The sequence below is a fragment of the Daucus carota genome, chromosome 2, assembly GCF_001625215.2.
Source record: "Daucus carota subsp. sativus chromosome 2, DH1 v3.0, whole genome shotgun sequence".
NCBI lineage: Eukaryota > Viridiplantae > Streptophyta > Magnoliopsida > Apiales > Apiaceae > Daucus > Daucus carota.
The window spans coordinates 50333882-50352227 of NC_030382.2; the positions used below are offsets into that span (position 1 = coordinate 50333882).

The following is an 18346-nucleotide window of genomic DNA, read 5'->3' on the forward strand; positions in this document are numbered from 1 at the left end:
TCATAAATGACATGTCATGTAAAACTCAAAAATGCATAGTCTGATTTAAAACTTGTGTATTCTTCATGTTCTCAATATTTTCCACACAAACAGTTTGAAACTCTCATATTCTCACTATTATTCTGAGAAGGATATTCAATCTTACCACGTTTCCAAGAAGACTATAAAATCTAAACCATTTCAACCACTTGGTTGGTGAAAACCTGTGCTTTCAGTAAAACTTAATTCTACAAACTTTACATGGAGAGTTCATGTTCATTCAAACTCTCCTCCTAATAAAAATGAACAGAAAAAAATGTTACAGACCTGTTAAGAGCTTGCTCAAGGTACAGATGGTGCATGAGCTGTTACAGTTGCCCGGTCGCCCCATCTGGATATCCCCGCACTAAAAATCATTTTTAGCACGTTCATTCTCTTTGATAGGAGCGACTCTACTAGCTCCTTCATTTGGACGTCCTCCTTTTTCATAATAAGCTCAAGATCTTCAATACACCTCATTTTACGTTGAAGTTTCTTCGCCTATAAAAGCATTAATTTCCAGAACAAATGTCACGGAGAATGAACCCACTCAATAGGCTATAGCTATATGTAACGGATCTATACATTCATAAATATATATAAACCTAACTAACATTACTTGTAAACATCAAAATTAACTACTTCTCACCTGCATTTCAATAATTTTCGCAACTTGATATTCTATTACTCGGTCTTCCTGATCTGCCAATAATTTTGCATGGGCAGCAGCAGCACCAAGAGCTGTTGCAGTTGCAGCTCTCATTCGTAAAGCAGCAGGTATAATATTCATGGAAGAGGCATCTGGAATATCTACAGGGAAAATATATTAAGAAATCAGATAATAATTAACAGCAAACTATTGAACTTTAGGATAGTTCGTAAAATTATCAGCATTCACCAACGTTGACTACACAGTAGTCTACACATTTGAGCATAATGTATTTTTTTAGGTACGTAGTATAAACTAACACACACACACACAGACAGAACACGCAGAGAATCTGGCTAAAACTAAAAACACGCTCTATAACCAAAACAGGAACTAAATAGGATCCCTAGATCAATATGGTCTAAATGTGACGGTCTTCATTTAGCAAGAAACTTGAACTAGTGGCAAGTGGGTGCTACTAGTAAATTCACATAGGTCCCATCTCGTCTTTCTTTCTCACTCTGGGACTATTTTTCTCTATCATCAACATCCTCATATCCGCCACAAATTTTGGTCCAAAATACTGTTCTGTAAAATTTTCGAATATCAAACATTTAATTTTCAATCTTCATTTTCATCAAATTATAGGAGAAATTCTACCTTCCAACAGAAATGTATTCCTCACAATCTCCTAAAAATGATGATTTATCCGTATGTAGTTCTATGATACACATCATAGATCCAATTTTATTTTTTTGAAAGTAAATAATCAACATAATTGACCAAAAAACGAACAAACTACATGATTCTTAGTTTCTAACAGTAAAACACAATCAATAACATAGACTGCAAGATGCAACAGGAAGGTAGAACATATAGCAACAATTAGATGTCAGAAACTGTACACTTAAAATGACAGTTGCCACTTTAATTGGATCACAGTTACTGTTGAATCATATATACTACACACGGGGATTTAGGGTTTCAGGTATATCCATATCCAATCTTGAAAAAAATCAGGTTTCGGGTAAATACCCGATCCAAAATCCGTCGGATCGTGTTCGGGTTTTTATTTTCGGATATTTTCCGGGTTCGGGTATGGATAAAAATTCAGGTTTGGATTTATAGTGTCATATCCGATCCGACCCATTTGACATCCCAGCCCGGTCCCACCATGCCACATCCAGACCCTACCATCCCCATCTTGGCCCCCTCAGGGTCCATCCCCGGACCCCGCAACCCTTCTCATTCTCCTTAATTCCATTGGTTTGTATTTTATTTTTTATTATAGTGATTTGTATTGGAGTAGAACGACGCCCTCTCCCTATATCTCTCTACACACATGAGACCGAAGAGTGTTTATTCTTGTGTTGTCTCTATTTGCATTTATGAGAAACATGAGCTAGGAAAAAAATCCTCCGCTTGTTATTTATAAAAATATAGAAGAGTTTTATTATACTAATGTATCCTCCTTGATTCCATCTATCTGCAAAATGTCACTACCTTGTATTTTTTTATATATGTAGATGCTGCCTTTCTAGTACTTCTAATTATGGTTTATAATTACTCTTATCTAATACTCCCTCCGTTCCATTTACTTTGTCCCCTAATCAGATTTCACCTTTTATTCACTCAACTTAAGTATACTAACAGTTATCAAAGAATTATATTGTTCTTCAAATATGTTAACATAATTAACACTTAACTTTTCATTTGAACTGAATTTTTGGCCAATAATTAGGGACAAATAAAGTTGAAAATGTGACCAATATGAGTGAGACAATGGCAGTATTATAAAAAGTCCGTAATAATTTGACTCTATACACTATATATGTGTAATATAGATCCAAAAAGACATGAATAGAAAAAAACTTGAACCTCAAATGTCATGTGCCATTTCCCATATCTCTCGGTCTCACTCCATCTCTTTTCTGAGAAGTGATGGGTTCAAATTACCGGAAGGGGACAGATATGAGTATTAGTGCCTCCCCAAACCTTAATTCCCTATCCCCGATGTCTATCCAAGTTTAGTCATATCTCAATGGTTAAATGATATATCAAATATTAACTTTTATATCTTGTCATGTTCTTCAAATTTCAATCTACTTTCCAATTTAAACTTCATATATAATAATTTCATCAAAAGAATTTAGTTTAGTCGCTTATACATATTAAGTATAAAAGTTAAATAAATCTGGAGCTTAAAACATGGCCAGAAGTTGTAGTAAGTATTAAATATCATCATATATTTGAAACGACCGAAAAATTATGATAGACTTGTCACAAACTAGGTACCGGTACCGTTATTCAACTCTAAATGAAATACATTTGCCTATGGAATTCTATGGTCCAACACATTTCAAAAACACCTTGCTTCCACTTTTTCCAGGGTCAGCTAACTAGAACATGTCATCATTTTAATATGAACAAATTTTTCCAAAACAAGAAGAGCGGCATCAAAGAACTTTGAAAATTAAATTCGGGGATCTCACAGGATTAAGGTGTGCCACGATAAGATCAGTCAACCGTAAATCCCCTTTATTGATCAAATTGCTACAGATCTAGTTCGCAGGCAGTATTTAATTGCTGTAGAAGTGTGAATTGGGAACCGCAGCATACATTATTTGGAGGGGTGGGGGTAGCAGATATATAATTGAATCTTCTCATAGCAATTTCAGGTACCTAAGTTCACAATTATTTAACATTTCAGGAAGACTTCTTTAGATGGTAATCGCTTCCTGAGCAGGCAATGGCAATTTTACAGGTGCACCTCTCTTCCCCTTCTGTCATCACCCTATTAAATTTTAAGTTATGTTGTAATTTGCCAAATTTGGTCATGTATTATTACACTTGGGGCAATCTGTAACAAACTCCTACTATTATATACTCCCTCCGTTTCTATTTACTTTTCTCGTTTGATATGTCGGGACTGTTCATAACATGAGATAAATTACAATTTACGTCTAATTCATAAGACGAAATATAATCATGAGTGATCTTGTTATATTCGTATTTATGAGTACTTTAATACGGTGAAATTTTTATATTTAATACTAATACGAAAATAAAGATATTAACGATCAAAAGTATGTATTGACAAGCGTGATAAAGGCAAACATGAAAAGTATTAAGAGACGGAGGGAGTATAAATAAGCTTACTCGGACCAAAAAATTCACATATCTAGTTGACAGGCAGAAATTTTATTGGTTTTATATGCTTGATTGAATGTGGTCAATTTGCATATTTCTTTGTCAGATCCCAAAAAAGGGAAAGTACTAATATTTCACTAATTTCCTTGGATGGCAATCCCTTGCTTGATAAACAACTCTTCTTTCCCTTCTGTCTTCATCATACTTACAAATATTTCAGGCATAACGTAACAAGTAAAAAAACACCTATGTATGATACTATATGAGTATACTTAAAAGTTAATGTTTAAGAACGGCATAACTTTTGCAAGATATAACACTAAATCCATGTTACAAAACTGTATCTTTCATATTTAACAACTCATTAAGCTTGCACTAGTTAACCAAATAGAATCTATTCAGGACACCATGTTGACAAACAGTACGTTTTCTTTGCTTGAAATCGACTGAAACCTCCCAGATTTCATTCAAAGAGGCAATCCTCCTAAAAAAATCTTCAACCTTGGTTTCAGCCAATCTTAGTTCTAGATAAATAAAATTTTATGCCCTGTATGTGATTGTAGTATATCATCGCCATTGTTGTTGAGTCGCTCGACTAGTCGCGACTAGTCGTCGACTATTCGAGTAGTCGGTGTGCAGGGCTCGACTGGGATGGTCGACTAGACAGATGTAAGTATTTCGTCCGACTTATGACAGACTGGTCGATTGGGTCGACTAGTGGGGTCGACTGGAAGACCCAGTCGGTCGACATATATAATTTATTACACATATAAATATAAGTATATGCATACTTATATTATTAATTTTATACCTTGTCGACTAGTCACGACTCGACTTGCCGGAGAGTCCAGTCGACTCGACTCGACTTACCGACTTAACAACCATATTCATCGCCATTATCATTTTGCTGTATGTGTAATATGTATTCAAATTCATTGGCAGCATATTACATATATTAATTTGTCGTTTTTTGTATATGGATCTTATTTGAATGCTTCCTTCTCGCTTTTGTATTTGTAACTGCAATAGACTATAGCAGTTTGTTTTTAAAGGAAAAGATGTTAAAAAATAGTTTCTGGAACCTGTCAAGGATGCAGGGATGACAGTAGACTAACTGGTCCTGCTCTCTTGAAATGATTGCAACTCTCTAATTTCTAATGCTACCCACCAACCAAGGATATTTACTAATTAAAGTTTAAGCTTCTAAGGCTTCGGACTAAATATCATCGTCAAACATCAAACACATAATTGGGCAAAGAGCGATGTCCACTACCGGCAAATTTTAAATGCATACTGTCTAAGAAAATACCTGTAGCGTGTCTTTCTTCCATGTCTGAGTCCTTGACTGGAGAGGCTCTGAAACGATATCAAACACTCTTAAAATTTAGTGTTTTCATTAAATCAAAACATAAAGAAGATATAATTCATAAATATCAGTTAAAGAGAACCTCTGTATCTCATTTTCTGATGACCCCAACTTGTGACTGCCATCATCATTAACCTCAAATATTTCTCTCGGGCACAAGTTCTCATAGCAAAGGGCTGCAACAGCAGCCTCAGATGCAGAAGATGTAATATGTGGGCCAACCATCATGGAAAGGCGAGAAACCTGAAAAAAGGAATCCAGTCGAAAAGTACACTCAGCCGCTCTTTCGTTGGAATAAAACATACCACTATCATCTAACATTTTAGAAATCAAGAATACAGTGTGCTAGTAGTCTCGTACCTCTATTTTAAATATACAACTGAATAAATCTCAATAGCAGAGTATGTTAATAATATCTACCTGTTTCATCAATGAATTACTGGCATCTGGAACTCGCCCGGTGCGTATCCTCTTCTGCGGAGGAGTTACATCCTCAACATTCCCATTTTGCTCATTCTCATTCTTAAGATCATTACTGGCATCTGAAACCTCACTAGAATCTAACTTCACTTGCTTGATACTGCTTATGCTGTCACTTGCATCCCACAACCTAGGTTTACCATTGCCAGCTCCAAACATAAGCTCCCCAAAAGGTAGCTGTATAAGCTTTGAAATACAATCCAGTTTACTCTTTGTTTGGACATGTTGCGCAACAACCTCCCAGTCATCTCCATACTTCAATACAGACTCTAACAAAAGTAAAGTTTCTGCTTCAGACCAAGCAGACCCCATATTCCCATTGCTCCGACTGCAATTATTAAATTCAAAATCACCCGCAGCCTTGTTCTCCCCAAAATTTTCGCTTTTGAAGCACTCAAGACAAATTACAAAGCTCCTATCCTGGAGCAAAAATAATTAATTAAAAAGGATGAAACAATACTTTAAAGTGTGATGCCAAATTAAATTACAAAGTACAATCTTCTCTCAGGCATTGATTGTACTATTTACACTCATACCAAATTTGATTACAAAGTACAATCTTCTCTCAGGCATTAATTATATATTTTTTAATATTTGAATTTTGCCGAATTCTCATATACTTGGGCATTAATTATATATTTTTTAATATTTGCCGAATAATACTATTTAAATTTTGCCGAATTATGCTATTATATGAGTGGGGGTGGGCGGGGGGTTTCGCCAAATATTAATATTGAAAAATATATATTATGCATGTATTTCAAGAGTTACATTAATATCTAAACTAAATAGTCAAATAAATAAGTTAACTATATAATTTACATAATACCTGCTTGATAACTAAATTGTTGCATTATAAAGTAGTTACGTGATTAAGTAATCAACTAATTACAAAAAAAATTATTTAATAAGAAACCCAAAAAATCGAGAGAACGGTGTCGTGGGTGAGTGAAGAATTTATGCTTTCTAGAAAAGCTTATAAGCAAGATTTAGCAATTTAGGTACGAGAATATGTTGACTATGCTTAACAATATGTATGTATGTATGCAATCTTCTCTTTCAAAAGATGAGCGGAATTTGCAATTCTAAAAACAACATTAGCATTAATGACAAATTGTGATCATAATTATTATGAAATGTGATATGTTGGATATGCTTGAGCTAAGAAGCAAGGATACGGGTGTGGATGTGGCAAGGTACATGGTTCGGGAAATATGGAAAATATGGGAATTTCAATTGGGGAGGGGGCGGCATTATAATACCACATATATAATCATGTATAAATTTTATACATGATTGAATTCAACATGAAGAAACCACCAACAGATTATGTAATCTTCGACAAAAACGTTGCTTTCCCATACAGTCAGTGTAGGGGAATATATATATGTTTATATATATATATATATATATGCAATTCTCTCCTTCGAAAGATAAGTAGAGTTTTTTTATTCTTCAAAGTTCAAATTGTGTTACTTTAACAACAGACTGTGATTATATTATTATAACATATAGCTGTTAAAAGTAAAACTATGACGAGATGAAAGTCATGAAACTAATATATGAGTAATGCAGGTGGAAATCATTTTGTATTATCGTCCACAAACAATTGAAATAGAGTAAAAATGGACACAATGCATCAACCAATCAGCAGGCTAATGACAACACAACATAGAGGGAATTTTTAGTTGCATAGTTACACTTTTCTCCGGTGTCCCCCTCTTAAAAATTAAATGACATATGTGTGGTACAAACATTAACATCAGTAGAAACTAGAAAGTTGTTATCACGTAGGCTACAATAAACTATATTCCGGTTTTTATGAAAACCGAAAAGCAAGACATAGCACTAACAGATAATTATAAGTTGACAACAGCTAAAACACACGGTAAAAATATGACAGTGCCACTGTGGCAATATACCTTTATATACTCATAGCATCCGGAATCACAACTCCCCTTACAATTCCCACAAACCAACTTCTTCACCTTAGCCAACTCCGCATACCTATCCTTAAACGACGCCAAAGGCGACGCCAAAACTCCATTTCCGGTCCCATTCACCGCCACAGGAGGCGGCAAAACCGGCTTCAACGAATTCGGATTCGCCACAACCTTAACACCATAAGGAGCCCCTTCCTCAACCCTAACATTCCACCTATCTTCTCCTCCAACATAATCATCATCATCATCTCGTTTCGGGGCATTAAAATTAATCAAATTCCACGACTCCAGAAACAAGAAAACCTTGTGAATCAAACTAAGGTCCCCTACCAACGACTTCCTCACCTCGGAAAACGTGAGACGCCTACTAGGATCTTCCCTATACTTACAAATAATAAAATCCCTATATTCCTTGTAAATTTTAGGGGTTCTTGTAATCGAACTCGCATCGAAAAATTCTTTCAGTGAGTTTTGCTCTACCTGGTGTATATCGTCCCAAGAAAACCAACCTAGTGAAAACAATTCAGCAATTGGGAGAAAATTCAGCGAAAAAATCGAAATTAGGGTTAGGTTTAGAGTAAATATGCAGAGAATTAGAAAAAAAAGGAGAAGAGTGTGTGTAGAGAGAAACTTACTAGAGTGGCTTGGGATAGTGTAGAGCTCTTTAAAATTCGGGTCCTGTGAGTTCTCCATTTCGGACCTTGAGCGATTCGAGTACCGAGTTGAGTTGAGGAGCGATTTAAGATTATTTATTGTTTTATATAGGAGTAGGCGAGTAGCTAAATTAGTTAGACTTGGAGTTTTGGATATCGGTTAGACCGTTGGCAGATGGGTCATGGTTATTTGGGCTCGCACTCGACTGGCCCACAGTAGTTTTTCTTTTTTTTACTAGTATGGCTATGTTCTAAGAGCAAGTCCAAGAGTGTCCTAGTTGATATCTTAAATATAATATAAAAAATTATGCCCTAGTGATTTAGGACATACTTAACCAACTTCAACTCCAACAATATGTCTTATCCTCATTACATATTTAATATTTTATTATTAAAAGTTTTCTTTCATCACTAAAGGATAATAAAAAGAAGAAAGAGAAAGGGAGGGTGTGTAATATTTTACTATATAATCTAGGATAGGGCAAGCAAAGATGTGCCTCAAAAATAAGGCTTGAAGAGCTTGTCCTAGTGATATAAGGCATCACTAGGACATTGTTGGATTAAATTTTTTTACCAAATGCCCTAAATTATGATTTAGAACATCATATAGGGCATTTTTTGGACTTGCTCTAAGATATTTTCGAGGTGAGCAGAGTCCAACGAGGACCTGGGTCAACACACGATAAGCCCACATGAGTTTTTCAAGATTACGTTACCCATATAAAGTTAGACCGCTATCATCAATATAGTCAAAAATTTATTAATTTTAAAAAATATTAATTTATAGATTGACTAGTAATTATTAATTTCTTAAAATTTTAATCCCAAATAATTATATGAATTCAAATATAATATATATTAAATAAAATCAAAGGTATCGGCAATACTTAGAGCATCTCCAACCATCTAAAACCCTTGGCTAAAAAGTGAGTTGGCATATTTAAAATAAAAAAATTTAGCCAACAGCTCCAAAATCTCAACTCTAACCATGCTCCGCTGTTGTTTATAAATTTAGCCAACCTCCTATGGATGGCTAAATTTGTCGAACATCTACAGGTCTGTAATAAAATCTGTAGAAAGATTGTACATCATTTATTACTATATTGAACTGATATATTCTATTTTAACAATTTAAAATATTAATAACATACTATTTTTGAATTATAGCCAACCAATATAGTTAATACCATTGAAGCAAAATGTCTTACAGATTCAGCAAATTTTACATAATATCTTACAGGTCCAATTTAGCCAACGATTATAGCCAACGCCGTTGAAGATGCTCTTAATCACTTTTTCCAGTTAGAAATAAGGTGAACATTTTCTAATTAATATATTACATTCATAATCCTAATTATTTATGTGATCAGTTATAATTTATATTTATGTAATAATATTTTTAGATCCCCTGTAGATTTTTTTCATTCAAATTTGTACTTATTCATGTTCTAATACTCTGATATTTTGTATACTTCATAAAATTTGACTCTTATATTGTATTATAAACTCATTACGTTTTATTATTTTCAAACACTATTTTTTTAATTATATATCCGTGTTTAGTTTTATATTTTATTTTAGACGCTAGAGTATTACTCTCTTCGCTTCAACCTAGATGTCCACTTTTAAAAATCACACAGTTTAAAAAAGATGAATGTTTATAAATTAATTACACTAAATGACTATAATATGTGAAATGAGATTAATCTAGATATATAAATAACATATAAGTAAATTAATTTTGGAAAAATAATTTTATATCCAAAATCGAATGGACAATTGAAATTAATTTTATTTTTAGAGAGTGAACAAATAAATTAAAATGAGGGAATACTAGATACATGATATCACTTATACGATATCACTTATAATGGGTCAGTTTTGACAATGGATGGTGATTTTATTGATTAAGATTTTGGATATGATTTACATTTTCGGTAAAAGTGAAATATATTTAATTCTTCAAATTTTCAAAAAATATTTATTTAAATTTATTATTCAGTTTCAAAGTAGTGAATGCAAATTATAATTATATGATATATTTTTTAAGTAGCTGATTTATTAATTTTAATATTTTAATAATTGTTATGTCAGATGTATTGATTGATGATTCGTTTAAACTTTTAACATATCTATTATAAATGTTTCAGTTATTCATTTTTATTACATAATTTTGCCATTTTTGTAAAAATGAATATTATTTAGAAATAAAGTATTAATATTACTTACAACTTAATGTTTTTTTTTTAGTTTTTAATATTAACTTATTGTTGACTTTCCTATAATTATATATTCATGTAATAAATTCAAAGCTAGAAAGATAGTTTTGATTTTTCTACACTATCATTCTTACAAGTTGGATATTTCCTTCCAATAAATATATTTTAAATTTGTCTTCTTTTTTATTTAGAAAATTTCATGAGAAAGGACGTTTTTGCCTTCTAAATACAATTTTACAACTCTTACAAACTTCCTTCGAACTAATTTAAACTAATTTTTATTTTTTTTCGTATTTAACATTTTAAAATAAAGAAAATAAAAAATATATAAATTGAAACTATCCGATAAGTTGATCGATTGGGTTGATTATGTTTGATTTCTCGGGCGTTCAACATAATATTTTCATCACGGTTAAACTTGCATCTCAACTTCAAATATTAGAACAATGGAATTCTAGAATAAAAATATTTATTTGAAAATTAAAACAGATCTCTCAACAATAAAAAATAAACAAAAGAATTTGTGTTTATAAATTTAACTTATTTTAATTGTATGCATGAAATCCACCGTTATTAAGGGATATGATTCAATCAAAATTAAAATTTAGCACTTAGCTGCTCATCGTAGAAAACTTGTAAATACAAAGGAAAGATAGATATTTTCTTTTCCTTGGATATCCTTTGATTCGATCATTTCGGTTTCCCTGATGAGGTGAAAAAGAGGGCAAGAAGAGAGAGGTGCTAATAGTTCTGAAGCATCATATAAAACTTAAAGAGACCGGAACCCTAAAACATCGGAATCTGTTTTCCCGGACAGTAATCTTGAATCTCTGTAAGAATGCGTTGTCGGACTAGTTGGGCACTTAAACTCCTCCTAGCTTTCTGTGCAATAATATTCCCCGCTCTATCTCTCCTTTTCTTGAATCTCAGCTCCATTAGCCAAACACCCCAACTCACTTCTCCGATCTTGACTCAGCTCAACTCAGACGATTCATTAAGTTCCCAACATCCTCACTTGCCACACAAGAAACATGAAACTGCTTCACCCACTTGCGCAACTGTCGAAGAGATGGGGAATGCTGATGGAGCTGCAGCTTCTTTCGATGCTCTCTCGAGTCTCCGTGTTCGAACTCTAATTCAAGATCACTTCAGATTACATGGTATAGTCCTTCTCATATGCTCATTAAGATAATGTATGCTGTCTATTCACAGATTTTAGTACAAGTAATTAGAAATGCTACTGATTACTCTCTTGTTATTAGTTTTAATAAGTAGCTTATGTTATATTAATTGATGGCTTATGCTTGTGCTAGATGCTAGAAATTGACCTAGATCGTACTATAATCATTTTTCATTAAAAGACGTTTACTGGAATCAGAGTCTCAAATTTCTCAAAATCAGGAGATGTTCGGTTGATTTCAATTTCTGTGTTTGCTTTATGCGAAGCTTGCTCAATTATAAACACGGGTTATTGGAAGTTGATTTGTAGTGTTTAACCAACATCGATTAGTTTTGTGAGTATATTTGTTCTTGATGGTCTGAACCATACTTATCAGTTCAAGTCAAACAATGTAGAACAGCATATAATAAAATGAAGTAGAAAGCTATGTAAAAGAATTTAGTGGTACAAGGGTAGATCAGCCTTTTACTAGTTTGAGTAAGGGTCATGTTGATATGTACATATAACCGATTCTTACAATCAATATGCTAAACAGTAAACAGTTAGGTGTGTTTGATCACCATGTTAGATCATGTATTGGGCATGAAATCCATGATTAAAATCATCTTCTTCTCCCCACTCATCTTTACATGCATCTATAACTAGAGCTGTGTGTACAGATTATTAACTGAGTTAAATATTGAAGAGACCTTGACTGCTTTCAGCTATTGGTTTGATTTTTATAACTTGAAACCAAGATTGGTAAGCAACGACATAAGGACATTTTATACCATAACGTTATATTACGAAACTGTTTTTCATTTCTGTCATTATGATTTTTATGTATCATGTGCTCTGAGTTAACAAGATAAATGAGATAATAGCAATGAAGGAAGAGTATTATAAAGTTGATGTTCTAAAGTAGAGGGACACACCAAGGGATTAATACACTACCCCCCGCCCCTTATCCTCATATAGTCATGAGTTTTGTATGCGATAGTGCATTGATTTGCATGGCTAGATTTCTAGATGATCAAATTAATAAGATAAAAAGTTTCTTAGCTGTCTTTTATATGGGCAATTCTCTACAGCATACATGATTTTAAATTAATTTATATAGTGGATGATATGTATAGCTTAACAGTTAGCTTTTATAAGCCCCACTCGCTATCAACTTATCTCTGCGGAGAGTCAAAGATTGACCTTATTTTGTGGCTCCTCATAAATTATAGTATTATCTTCACAGTTAAATGGCGATTATTGGAATTACAGTCTTAAAAGTTTAACCATTAAGAGGGGTCATTCTAGTTCAATTTCCTCGTGATCTTTTCTTATGTAGCTTTCGCATCGGTGAACCTATTATCGAAGGTCAATGTCTAGTTCAAACCAATTACCACTGGCTTATTTTAGTGATTACGATTTAGGTCTGTTGCCCCAGTTTCTCGAAATAAAAAACACTTAAACTTATTAGATCCTTTACTGAAATTATGTGTAATATAATATTTCACACAAACTGTAATATATTATCCCACACATTGCCGTTCTTTGCGGAAACAACCTCTATACATTTAGGGCAGAAATAAGTTTGCCGTTCTGCGTACATTTCAACCTTCCATACCCTATTTATGAATGGTATATATTGAGTATGTTTGGTGCTCTTTGAATTTGGTACTAGCATTGACCGTTTATGCATACACGCCTTTTAACCAAGTACAGAGGGGTTGCACAGTGAGGTGTTACATTAACGTTGGTCATCTATCTTTAGAGATTAATGAATGAGCCGTCATATTTATGCTATTCTCCAACAAGTTCATGTGTATGTTACTTTGACATTCAGGTTCATTTTTTAAACTCAACTCAACACATTGAAAGTGATTGTTATGAATTTTTATAATGCCAAGTTAATAAAGAGTCACCTGAGAGCTAGGTTGTTAGATACATACCCTACAAGGAATTCAACTTGATTTTATCTGTTTGAGTTTAATCAGGAGCTTTTAGAGTTCGTGGGCTGCCTCAAGAGCAGTTCTGTAGACGAGGTTTTGTATTGGGAAAAGCATCAGAGGCTGGATTTGGGAATGAAATGTACAAGATATTGACTGCTGCGGGACTGAGTATCATGTTAAACCGTTCGCTAATTATTGGGCAGACAAGGCATAATTTTTTTTCCTAATCTCTATAGGCCTTCTGATTTTCTTCTAGTTTTTAGCTGCTTTAAACACATATGCTCAGATATGACTGGTATGATTGACTTTTGTTTTGGGTAAATGCTATAAAATGGAAATGATTCGGTTTAGTTTGGTATAATCGACCTTTGTCTGGGCAAATGCTTACAAAATGGAAAGAATTCAGTACAATACACTATATGGAGTTTCATTTTTGTGATCTTCGTCTCCAAATACATCAAAGTACCCTTTTTCATTCAAAAATAATAATATGTTTTTGCTAAGTTAGTGTACCCTATCCAAAAGCAGTATTGTATTACATAGCAGGTATTATATATTTACCATAAAGGCTTATGATGTTGATAGGATTTGAGAAAATGCTGTCAATTTTTGGTAACCGTGTACATTTTCATTGTAATTCTGACTGCATTTTACATAGAAAGGTCTGGGGACATAAGGATTCAAACCATGTTTTATTTTTGCCAGGAGAAAGTATCCATTTGATGATTATGTGTCATATACCAAGCATTCCTTTACTCTAAAAGAAGTGAAGCACTTGTGGAAAAAGAATGACTGCCTGGGCAAGTACAAGAGGCGTCTTAATATCAGAATTGATGATTTTGAAAAGCCTTCAGAAACAAATGTACTTTGTAGTAACTGGGGAAAATGGAAACAACCAATTGTATGGTAACTACCTGTAGCTAAGCCATCAATCACCTGCCAAGTACGCGAGTTGTTCTGACATTTTCTTTTTCTCTGACAGGTTTCAGGGTACGACGGATGCTGTGGCATTGCAGTTTTTCTTGAAAAATGTTCATGAAGAGATGAGGAGAGTGGCTTCTGTTTTGTTTTCAGACAATGAGTTTCTTCAGTATAGGCCTAATACAATAGGAGAGCTTATGAGAGTAATTATCTCTCCTTCAGAGAATGTTGAAGAAGCTGTTAAATGGGCTCTAAATGGAGGTCCTGATCCACATATTGCTCTACACATGCGCATGCTAAATAACAGGTTCTCTGCTGGCCTAATTTTTTTCCCCATGTTTAGTGAACGCGCAAAAACAACATTGACACTACTGAACATATATATATTGTTATTATACTTTTTTGTAACTTGGGTTAAGTACATAGCTTTTGTTATTTTGTTGCAAAGTTTTAGTCTGGTCCTCGTGGATGTAGTTTCACTTCATGTTTCTGGTCTTTCTTTTAGGCCAGCTAGAGCAGTAAAAGCAGCTTTGAATTGCATAAAAAAGGCCCTAGTAAATGATTCTGGATACTTGTCAAGACCGCGCATTGTTATAGTATCTGATACACCCTCCATTGTCAATGATATCACTCCGAAACTGCAGGAATTTGCAGAGGTACTTTGCGTATCACCATATATAGCTATTTGGAATACTACTAGATGTTTATACAATTTAATTGAAATATCTCTGTAAACCTAAAATGAGGGTGTTATTTGAATTTTTCTCTTTGTCTACTAGGTAGTTCATTTTGATCACAAGATGTTTAGGGGGAACCTCTCAAGCAGGAACACAGTTGAGAAGTCACAGATGGAATTTAGAGTAAAAGACTGGGGACCAGCACCAAGGTGGGTTGCCTTTGTTGATTTCTTTCTAGCTTCACGTGCTAAACATGCTGTTGTTTCGGGAGCTTCGAGACGTGTTGGAACCACCTATGCACAACTTATTGCAGCATTAGCAGCTGCTCGACAACTGGGTACACTTGCACATATTTTGGCTTCTACAGAAAATTTGTGAACATCTACTTGCATGGTAATGTGGTCTAATTATCATTATAATTTTTCAGGTGAGAACCACGCCAGTGCTTCAAATTTTACATTTTTCAGCAGCTTTCATAGTAATATATTGACAAATGGTCTGCGACATCAAGTTGGCTGGGGGCATGTGTGGAACAGGTTTGCTGGTCCATTAAGTTGCGATAATCAGCCGAATCAATGTGCCATAACACCACTTCTTCCCCCGGGCTGGTGGGATGGTATTTGGCAATCACCTATACTACGTGATATGCATAGAATGGAAGCATACGGCGTAAAACTCCATAAACTCGGAAAAGTGGATACAAACCGCCTCCAGTCTTACTGTAAGTCCAGGAAAGATGTAGTGAGAACTATATCTGTTATTCCTCCATGTAGTGGTTCGAAATGTAGATGATTTTAGATTTGTACGAATTTCTTTACGCATATTTTTTGTCCTCTTTTTTCTAACGATTGCCTGCTAATCATGCGTGTTTCCTTTGCTCTCAGAACAGGAATATACTTATACTAAAATAGAAGTTTCAAGTACAGTTAACTTTCAAAATTTTACACTTTCTTGAGATAGTTATATTTTATATTCGTATATAAGAACAGAACGAGCAGATAATGAAATGAAATTTGGATTAGGGAGCATAAGCATGCTTTTAATTTTGTATCTTAGATGAAGGGCAAATATATACATACTAGAAAATGTTATTGTTGAGTTGACAGTAAAATAAAGATTCTTCTAGTGGCAACAATAGGAGATTAAAAGCACTCTTGATCAAGACCCTGTGCAATCTACATGGAACCTCATCCATCTATTCACATCAATTATGCATGCCACACGACAATGTTGATCATCGATGACTCCATGATTGTTAAGATTCCGAAACTCGGACGATATGCACTAATTAATTGCATCACCTCTGATAGTCTGATGTATACACAGATTCTGCAATATTATTTGTTTATTACTTTGGCAAGTCTATCCATTCATATTGGGAACTTTGTTATGCACTAGACAAGTATAGCTTAAAATGGTAGGGTCATGTTGGTATTGAATTTACATCATCACTATATTACAGATAATCTCACTCACCGATTCCCAGCTTCTTTAAGCTCCCACCGTAGAGGTAGCCTGTGACGCATTGTTGGCACTGCTGAGTTACTTATAAATGAATTACTCAAATCAGAATTTAAAAACCTGGCGAAGATATTAATTTTGAATAAGATCTTTGATAAATAGTTTTAAGATACAATACAATGCATAACTAAGGATATTCTGCAATAGTTTATTCAAAGTGATAACTGTAAGTTACTAAGTTTGTTCACTACACAGATCACACAGTCCAGGGATACTTTTTTACCCATGAGGGTGAATCATTGGGATCATTCACTTTATTAAAATAGATTCCATCAGCTCTTGCTTCCCAATAACATGTATTCCTTTTAATTTGCCATGGCAGCTTACCCCTAATCGCACAAAACCATGGTATTTTTTCTTCATATGCATTGTAAGCTACATTTCTATCTCCCCACCAAAGGTGGCAAAAGAAGAGAGTGCTTCCCCCGAGTTTTGGATTAAAACTCCAGTTAGTGGATTGATTGACATGAAGAGTATGGTATCCAAGATCGTCGTTTCTAGATTGACAATGAGTAGTAACGGGATTAGGCGAATCATTAGGGACACTGTTTGTCACATAGATATGAACTTTGGAAATACTTAGTGCTGGAAGAAGTGTAAAGATCAATAGGATGGCTGGAACTGAAGAACAAGTTTTTTTCCACATGTTTAGATGTGTAGATTTCTCTTTGTTTAGCCTAGATACGCCTTATTGTGATTATATATATTGGGTATAATATAGACTCAAGTTTCTCTCTGTTTTTTTTCCATAATTTATTGGAGATTGGATATTCATGCACAAAAATTGTGAACTCGTTAATGTCAATTCCTTATATCTTCTGCATGCAATATCTTTGCTTATCTATAGGCTTTGAAATTTATCTACAGTGACGTAAAAGGATATAAATGAGTATTTTTATTTTTTGAAGCAGATATAAATGAGTAGTTACCTGTTACAAAAAAATTGACTGAGTGATTTGATATGACATGTGAAACCTTCTAATTCGTAGATTCATATATGTGCTTGTGGGGTTTTATATCATTAAGGATTTTCTATGACTATTTTTAATTAATTGATAGATTTTAATTATCTTTTTCAGACGACCGTATAACAAGACTCTCTTAAGTAATTAAACACCCGTTTAATAACCAACAACACCCTCTTTTCTGCTAATTCGAATACAGTTCGGTCATAACACTCCCCCCTCTTCCCTTCGAGTTCTCCATCTGCACTTAATATTAATCACAAGTTTCTAATCCGTTATCTCTACTTTATGTCTACTATGAGTACTACTTGTAAGTTGTAACCATTATAAATTTACCCTTGTTTTTTACTGCTTCCCCGTATCTCAACTGTAAGTGTACTCATTTCAACTAAATCACACTAAGATGAATTCTTCCTAATTTAAATACAAATTTCTAACAGTTCAATATTCCAACATTCGAGCACGATTGGATAGCTCAAGTGGTGGGTTTATCTTCTGTTGTCCCGGAAGACCTGTGTTCACTGTGGCTCATCCGAAAAGTATGAGAACATATAGTAATTTGCAAGGCAAATAAGTCTACATTGTCAAAAAAAATAAAAAAAATCCATCATTCCAAAAAATAACTCAAGTTAAGATTCCGAAACTCGGACGACATGCACTGATCAATTGCATCATCTCTGAT

The 18346-nt window shown here is 33.9% G+C and overlaps 2 protein-coding genes across 4 annotated transcripts; one reads left to right on the plus strand and one right to left on the minus strand.

The window, feature by feature from the left end:
• Positions 1-41: 41 nt before the first annotated feature.
• On the minus strand, positions 42-8412 carry LOC108205952 (SWI/SNF complex subunit SWI3A). Its single transcript, XM_017376086.2, has 7 exons — positions 8242-8412; positions 7586-8115; positions 5604-6083; positions 5266-5426; positions 5127-5173; positions 668-828; positions 42-519 (listed from the first exon to the last, which is right to left on the minus strand). The coding sequence occupies exons 1-7, from the start codon at positions 8297-8299 to the stop codon at positions 322-324; spliced, it is 1635 nt and encodes a 544-aa protein (XP_017231575.1). The 5' UTR covers positions 8300-8412; the 3' UTR covers positions 42-321.
• A 2691-nt stretch (positions 8413-11103) lies between these two features.
• LOC108206011 (uncharacterized) lies at positions 11104-17148 on the plus strand. Of its 3 annotated transcripts, none has more exons than XM_064088000.1 (8): positions 11104-11638; positions 13626-13788; positions 14286-14486; positions 14563-14808; positions 15007-15157; positions 15281-15515; positions 15606-15899; positions 16895-16980. In XM_064088000.1, exons 1-8 carry the CDS (start codon positions 11317-11319, stop codon positions 16963-16965), a joined length of 1683 nt encoding a protein of 560 aa, XP_063944070.1. In that variant the 5' UTR covers positions 11104-11316; the 3' UTR covers positions 16966-16980. The 3 variants fall into 3 exon arrangements, with proteins under 3 accessions (XP_063944070.1, XP_017231656.1, XP_017231655.1); XM_017376167.2 differs by lacking the exon at positions 16895-16980 and adding an exon at positions 17022-17148 and having other exon boundaries at positions 11105-11638; XM_017376166.2 differs by lacking the exon at positions 16895-16980 and having other exon boundaries at positions 11105-11638; positions 15606-16117.
• The last annotated feature ends 1198 nt before the right edge of the window (positions 17149-18346 follow it).